This window comes from Giraffa tippelskirchi, chromosome 8 (assembly GCF_054371585.1).
Source record: "Giraffa tippelskirchi isolate mGirTip1 chromosome 8, T2T-mGirTip1v1.2.pri, whole genome shotgun sequence".
Taxonomy (NCBI): domain Eukaryota; kingdom Metazoa; phylum Chordata; class Mammalia; order Artiodactyla; family Giraffidae; genus Giraffa; species Giraffa tippelskirchi.
In genome coordinates, this window is record NC_137282.1 from 162558831 (window position 1) to 162567002 (window position 8172).

At 52.0% G+C, this 8172-nt stretch overlaps 1 protein-coding gene across 1 annotated transcript; it reads left to right on the forward strand.

Moving 5' to 3' along the window:
• Positions 1-6674: 6674 nt before the first annotated feature.
• On the forward strand, positions 6675-7956 carry LOC145518571 (uncharacterized). The gene is made up of 3 exons (XM_081523306.1): positions 6675-6764; positions 6989-7346; positions 7670-7956. Exons 1-3 carry the CDS (start codon positions 6736-6738, stop codon positions 7727-7729), a joined length of 447 nt encoding a protein of 148 aa, XP_081379432.1. The 5' UTR covers positions 6675-6735; the 3' UTR covers positions 7730-7956.
• Positions 7957-8172: the final 216 nt, after the last annotated feature.

Below are 8172 nucleotides of genomic sequence, written 5' to 3' on the forward strand. Positions count from 1 at the left end.
ACCAGGAGGGGTGCTGTCCACCCTAGGCTGCTCCCTGTTGGGGTGCATTTGGGCAGAGCCCAGACTGCCTGCACACTTGGACCCGGGACCCTGGGGCCAGCATGAGGCCCTCCAAGCTGGGTCCTTGGGCAAGTTCCCCAGGGCAGAAGTGCGGGGGAAGACAGGCCAGAAATTGTCCCTGTCTCTCCCCCTCTCTTTCTCTCTGTGCCTCTCATTTTCTTTCTGTCTTCCCCTGCTGTCTTTTCTGCACTGCAGTTTGCATCTACCATCCACCATCCATTTGGCTACCAGTATCTCTTCAGCTCCTGCCCCATCCTGAGGTCCCCACCTGGCCCATGGGGGAACTCAGGATGGAGCTGAGTGGGGACCAGCACATGTGGCTTCTCTGGTGGCTCAGATGGTAAAGAAACTGCGTGCGATGCAGGAGACCCAGGTTTGATCCTTGTGTCATGAAGATCCCCTAGAAAAGGAAATGGCCGTGCAATCCAGCACTCTTGTCTGGAGAATCCCACGGATAGAGGAGCCTGGTGGGCTACAGGACATGGGGTTGCAAAGAGTCAGACACGACTGAGCAACTAACACACACGTGGCAGTGACAGTGTGCCCTGTGACAGACACAGTGGTGTGGACATCCCTGGCCCGGGGCCACCAGGAGGACGCGATGGGTCTGACTGTGGACAGCCCTGGCCCGGGGCCACCAGGAGGACGCGATGGGTCTGACTGTGGACAGCCCTGGCCCGGGGCCACCAGGAGGACGCGATGGGTCTGACTGTGGACAGGTCTGGCCCGGGGCCACCAGGAGGATGCGATGGGTCTGGTCCGCATGGAGGGTGGCTGACCCAAGAGGGCAAGAGGAAAGCTGCGCAGGAGTGGGATTCAGAACACTCAGGCCCACAGGCCACAGGAGAGCTGGGGCTGGGCAGGGGGTAGGTGGGCAGGTTGGGCTCTGGGGGGCTGCCCAGGAAGGCTGGTCGGGAGAGCAGGACGAGCCCAGGGGAACACCTTCCATCCTCGGGCCTCAGGGAGGGGCCGATTTCACAGGATTCAGTTCACAGAACGGGGACTTCGGAGTAAGAACCAGGCAGGACTCAGCAGCTCAGGTCGGGACCCAGGTTCTGAACGGGCCCAGCACCACAGCTGCTGGGTCCTGAGTCACTGAGTCCCTGATTTCTGACTCCCACAGTCCCAGCCCAAGCTCAGACCCCAGGCTCAGAATCTGCAGGGGCCTCTGGGCAACTGTGGGTGTGAGGGCTGATGGACTGGGGTGGGCAGTTAGGCGAAGGGGGCCTCTCCCCTTCCCCATCCCCGCCTGGGACTCTGACCTCCCCGTCGCCCTCTTCCTATGACACGTCAGCTCTCCTCCACCTCTGCCTTCGACCCACCTGGGTTCTTCACGGGCTTCCCTCTTGAGAGGTTTTTCTTTTACTAATAAGTCCCTTGAAGGTGCTGCTGTTCCCAGACTCTCCTACTCTTATAAAAAAAAATCGAGCAATTCTTTTCTCCTTTGATTATGATGGAACAGTTCAAAACAACAGTGTAGACTGTAGATGGCAGAGACTTGGAACTGTCTCCACGACATCTTGTGACATGAAAATTCAAGTTGCAAGGAAATATATTTATCTAGTGTGATTTCAATGCTACTATCTCTATGTTTGTCTATGGAAGGACACATTTCTTTTTTGTTTGACATGTTTATATATTTGGTATCTGTATACGTTGTGAAATGACCAGCACAACAAATCTAGTTAACACTCGTCACCTTCCACAGTTACACATTTGTCTCTTGTGATCAAAGCTTCTAAGACCTACATGCCCAGTGACTTTCAAATGTGTAATAAACATGATCAGCTGCAATCACCCTGATGTCTGTCACCATTTTGGCAACTTTGGGGGATAATCTCTGTGGTGACTTCTTCCATGAAGGAAGATTTGCTCTCACAAGAATGTACCTGAATGAGGAAAAAATTCATATTTTCTTTCTGATGAAAGTGTCCTGTGGTGGGGATGGGGAGTGAAGGGAGCAGGTGAGAGGAGGGGGTGTGAGGGGGGGTCGGAGAGGCAAGGGCAGGTTTCCCCCAGCGGGTCCCACAGAACCTGAAACACCACCGTTAAAATGTCGATATGACGTCCTGAGGTGGATTATGTTTAAAAGTTTGTGAGGAAATTGTTTGGAGTTGGGAGAGCATTTTTCTATGGAATCCTCCACCAATGATACTGTTTTTCAGTATTGTCAGTGGAGGACTCACTTTTCGAACAAATCCACACAAACGCACTCAGTCCGTGAGGGCCTGGCTGGCCACGTTCTGCAGGGCGTGGGTGGGCGTCTGCCTGTTTTCCCGTCTGTGAACCCGGGTGTCCTGTCTCACACCATCACTGGAGGAGTCCACAGGTTTCTACGTGAGAAGTACTTGGAACAGCGACTGGCAGATAACTCGGTACGTTTATCGTTATCATTGTTATTTTCAACAAAACCACAACCCGCCTCAGGCCCTCTGCTCTGAGAGTCTGTGGAGGTCGGCTGTATCCGGGTCAGAGGACCTTGAACCAGAGAGGTCGGCCTGGGGTCAGACCTGAGCCGTGAGGACAGGACATCCGGTGACCGGAGGGGGCCTGGCCATTTGAGGGCACAAGGTCTGAGCTCGGGTGTGCGTCTGGGGGCCGGTGGGGCACCTGGAAGGCGATTGTCCCCCGAGCTGGCCCAGGACCCCATGCTGCCTTGAAGGCCCCTGACTGAAGTGTCCCCGACCTTAGTGGAAGCACGTTCATCCTCGCAGGCTGCACTTTGTGGCTGACGCCTCCGCCCAAGGCCACCGACTGACTCCGGCCCAAGGCCAGCGTCCGGGTTCCTGAGCCCCTGGCCCCCCGACTGTCCCTCTGAGGGCTGCTAAGTCAAGAGCATGAAGGACCCAGGTGGGGCCGCTGGGGACATAGCTTCCTGAGGGCGAGGCCTCTCAGGACCAGGATCCCTGGGGTGCGGGGCAGGGGCTGCACCCCCACAGGGGCTGGGAGGGGTCGGGGGCACGTCATGACCTCCTCTGTCTGGGGGTCCAGCGCAGGTGCCAGCAGGGCCTCCAGGACCACCCCTGCCTCTGCTCCCGACGCTCCGGTGGTCCTCGCCCAGCCCCAGCTCAGCCCCCAGAGCAGGCTGCGGGGCTCAGCAGAGCCCTGTTGTGTTGGGTGGTTTACAAAGTTCATGCTTGCCTGTGTCCTGACACTTCGTATTCTTTCACACACACCCTGCCGTCGGCTCACACAGCAATTCACACTCATAAACCCTATTTCTACTATATTCCAGAAATGGAGGTTGGAGTCGTTTCAGCGTGTTTTGAGTAACAGAGGGTGAGGCCTCTGAGGTGAGGATCTCCCTCGAAACTCCTCTGCAACACTCCCGACTTCACCCGAGAGGCACTTACGGAGCATCTACCGGGTCAGCCCCACTTCACAGAACCAGGTGCGATTCCCCACGAAGCAGCTTTTTCAGAGCCACACACAGGGTGATTTACCTTCTCTTTGCACTGGCTCCTTGCACTGTTAGTTTTTGTTGGCGACAGGTATTTACAGAGGTGAGCAATCAAGAGTCACCACTTAAAACAGATGGTTCTCATTTCCTGTTACACCCAGCTCTCACTCCCTCCCGAAGTAAAGTAGACTTGAGTCCCATCCATCATTGTGATGAAGGTCCAGGTGTCGTGTGGGGAGATGGCAGGGTGAGAGTGTAAGGGACGTTATGGGTAGAAATGGGTCCCCCTAAAACATATGATGACATCTCACCACCTGGGATGTTTGTTTTAGACCAGACGACACACCTCTGTCTAGCATCACCTCTGGCCCCTGCCCGCTGGAGGCCCGGAGCACCACCCCCAGTCATGATACCAAAGATGTCCCCAGACGTCCCCCTCCCCAAGGGGAGCCAAGGACTCACAAAGTCAATCAGGAGGGTACTTGTGTGTGTTTACAATAAACTTTTGGCTGTGAACAGAAATTATGAAAAGTTGGCTTAAGTGGGACAAAGAAAACAGTTACTGTGGGTTGAATTGTGTCCCCAGGACGGTGGCTTGAAGTCCTCGTTGAGATGCGAGTGCGGGCGTATTCAGGAACAAGGTTTCTGCAGGTTATTAAGAGGAAGTCAGGCAGAAGTAGGCGGGGCGCCTTGTGCAGACAGCTGTCCTGACAAGCTGGATTTGAGAGGAGACTGCCCAGCGCAGGGAACACCCACCTGCTGACACTCACACGTGCACACCCCCAGTTACTCATCCCGGGAGATGAGGACCCAGATTCCGAGCCGGGCATGGGATCCATGCCCCAGTGCCGAGCCGTGATGGGAGCTGACAGTGAGTCCTTCCCCACCGCACGGAGCATGGGGTAAGAGCAGTCATGTAAATGAAGGGCCCACAGACGTGAGACGCAGTCCACCTTCTGCAAAATGTGGGACATCGGTGCCCAGGGTGTGTGAGGCTGCAATCTGGGTATCTCAGTGGTGGGCCAGACGGGTGAGGGTTCGCTCCCTCCGCAGAGCTGCTCTGGGCCAGCTGTCTTGTGCGGCTGCTGATCCACTGGAGCCCCTCCCCCCTCCTTCGGAAACTGCCTTTAGGAGCAATTTAGGGAACTTTCCAGAAGTCTGGTCATTTTACTCAAATGACTTTCCACAGCTTGCCTGCCTCCTCATCCCCGAGACCTGGCTCCACATGAATTTCAATTCCTTAAAAATAAAACCTACCTGCCCAAGTGATGACTTGCCTGAGGTTAACCAAAAGAATGTGCCCCCGGATATGCGTCACGAGCCCTAAAAACACTCAAACCTTCACCACACACACCTCTGAGGGCATCTGATGGCTCCATGTAAGGCCACTGGCGTGGCAGAGTGTTATTTATGATCAGAAAACAGTGGAGACCACACATTTCCCCCCAAATGTGGACTGTTAAGTAACTTTGGATGCATCCATAAGATGAAGTATTCAGTTCACTTCAGTCGCTCAGTCATGTCCGACTCTTTGTGACCCCGTGGACTGCAGCACGCCAGGCCTCCCTGTTCACCACCAACTCCCGGAGTTTGCTCAAACTCATGTCCATCAAGTCGCTGATGCCATCCAATCATCTCATCCTCTGTCGTCCCCTTCTCCTCCCACCTTCAATTTTTCCCAGCATCAGGGTCTTTTCTAATGAGTCAGTTCTTTGCATCAGGTGGCCAAAGTATTAGAGCTTCAACTTCAACATCAGTCCTTCCAATGAATATTCAGGACTGATTTCCTTTAGGATGGACTGGTTGGATCTCCTTGCAGTCCAAGGGACTCTCAAGAGCCTTCTCCAACACCACAGTTCAGAAGCATCAATTCTTCAGTGCTCAGCTTTCTTTATAGTCCAACTCTCACATCCATACATGACTACTGGAAAAACCATAGCTTTGGCTAGACAGACCTTTGTTGGCAAAGTAATGTTGCTGCTTTTTAATATGCTGTCTAGGTTGGCCATAACTTTCCTTCCAAGGAGCAAGCGTCTTTTAATTTCATGGGTGCAGTCACCATCTGCAGTGATTTTGGAGCCCAGGAAAATAAAGTCTGTCACTACTTCCATTGTTTCCCCATCTATTTCCCATGAAGTGGCATAATCTTCATTTTTTGAATGTTGCATTTTAAGCCAGCTTTTTCACTCTCCTCTTTCACTTTCATCAAGAGGCTCTTCAGTTCCTCTTCGCTTCTGCCATAAGTGTGGTGTCATCTGCATATCTGAGGTTATTGGTATTTCTCCCAGCAATCTTGATTCCAGCCTGTGCTTCATCCAGCCCAGCATTTCACATAATGTACTCTGCATGTAAGTTAAATAAATAGGGTGACAATATACAGCCTTGATGTACTCCTTTCCCTATTTGGAACCAGTCTGCTGTTCATGTCCAGTTCTAACTGTTGCTTCTCGACCTGCATACAGGTTTCTCAGGAGGCAGGTCAGGTGGTCTGGTATTCCCATCTCTTTAAGAATTTTCCAGTTTGTTGTGATCCACACAGTCAACGATTTTAGCGTAGTCAATGAAGCTGAAGTAGATGTTTTTTCTGAAATTCTCTTGCTTTTTCTATGATCCAACAGATGTTGGCAATTTGATCTCTGGTTCCCCTGCCTTTTCTAAATCCAGCTTGAACATCTGGAAGTTCTCGGTTCACGTACTGTTGAAGCCTCGCTTGGGGAATTTTGAGCATTACTTTGCTAGCGTGTGAGATGAGTGCAATTGAAGTACTCACGAGGCATTAAAATTTAAGTTGTAAGAAATGATTATGAAGCAGTGACAGTGTAATCCCAAGTCTGTTATAACAAATCCCAAAAGGATGTGCTTCAATACGATGAGGGAGCCGAAAGTTCTCCTTTGGGCCTTTTTGTATTCTTTGCATTTTCTGCAATGAATATATATCCTTTTGTGATGAAAAATAAATCAGGTTGGCTGAGGTCTATACAAAACGAAGCCCATTTTAAGAATGCAGCTGTTGGAGTGATAGATGCAGATGGCAGCACGACCATCCCCACAGTCAAGACGTCCCCATTCCCCCAACAAGCCCCCTCCTGCCCTCTTGGTGGGCAAGCCCCATCCCAGCTCCTGGCAACCGCCTCTCTGTTTCCTGTTGCTATAGTTTTGCCTTTTCTAGAATGTCACATAAATGGAATTACACAGAATGCAATCTTGCGGATGTGGCTTTTGTCTCAGCATGTTGTCGAGATTCATCCATTGGCCTCCATCCTTCACATAAGATAATGAAGCTGCCGTCAGCTGGGTTTTCCAGGTGCTGTGGTTGGGACCGCTCTTAACTGGTAACAGTATGGACACCTCTCTGGAAATTCCACTCATTGTTTGAGCTTCTCCTTAACATGACTTCCTCCCCAGGGAGCCCTTCACGATAGTTCACCCAGACAGTGACGATTCCTCTGTGTTGAGTCCGTGTGTACCGTGTCCTTCTTTGTAACGTAGCTCATTGTGTTCTGGTTTAATCCACCCTGATACTTCCAGCCCATCAGACGTCGGGCTTCTTAAAGCCAAGAACCATCTTATTTGGCCGCAGTACCTCCAGATCTACGCACATCACTATCTGCCAGTCCGACACGTGGGAGTGACCAGCCCTCTCTGGTCACCCCGGCTGCTCACGCCCCACACGAGCTTGCTCACTCTGCTCGTGTCCTCCTGCGGCGCCTTGAGCCACAGGGTCCTCAGGCCTCATGGCGGCGTGTGCATCACAGGTCAGAAGGCTGAGTGTCCAAGTCTGGGGACGGTCTGTGCCCAGCACGTCCAGGACAGGCTGGGTCACTTCTCAGCACAGGTGGTGCCAAGAGCCCTTGCGAATTCTCGTCTCCACCACAGCCTCTCCAAGGTTTGTTTCGGATCCTTAAGAAAACCCACAACTCAACCCATGTCCTGTGTAGCTATGCTGGACGAAAGTGGGTCCCAGGTCACCTGAGGCCCCTGCACACAATCTCGTCCCTCCACCTCGGGACTTCTCAGAGCCATCAGAAAACCAGGAGCTTGGTGGGTCCTCAACAGAAGGATGCCGCACCCAGGCTTTTCCAAATGCATTTACCCACAGACCCTGCCCCATTTCAGAAACTTCCATGTGAAATGATTCCAGGTTCTCAGGAAACTATAGAAATAGTCCAGAGAGGTCCTAGGTTTCCCTGATTTTATTTCCTGTTGCAGCGATCTGTCAGACTCCGAGACTTCCAGAAACTGCCTTCAAGGATTATGCGCTACTTTTAACCTAAAGTCTCCTGCTCAACTAAGACAAAGGGAATCAACCAACTCCTACAAGAAACCTGAGACGTTTTCATGTTTAGCAATGAACATGTTTGTGTGTGAGCCACACACTCAACTGCTGTTTTCAAGCTAAGCTTCTGCATTCCAAGCGCCAGACCCATAATATTATATGTATGTTTCAATTTTTAGCAGCAGTTACAGGCAAATTAAAACCCAACCAAAATACTGTATTTCAGAGTCACGTAGGAGTCAAATGGCTTATTCCTCCCAGGCAGTTTGTGGCTGACACTGGTTATCAGGAGAGGAAAGCAAGCCCTAATTACAGAGAGGCCAGGGTGGGAGCCAGCGTAATGAGAGACAAAGTCCAGCCAAACGCTGCCCTACAGATTGCCGCTTGCCTGGAAGTAGTTTCTCCTCAAGGGCAGATGGGGGGGGCACTTCTGACC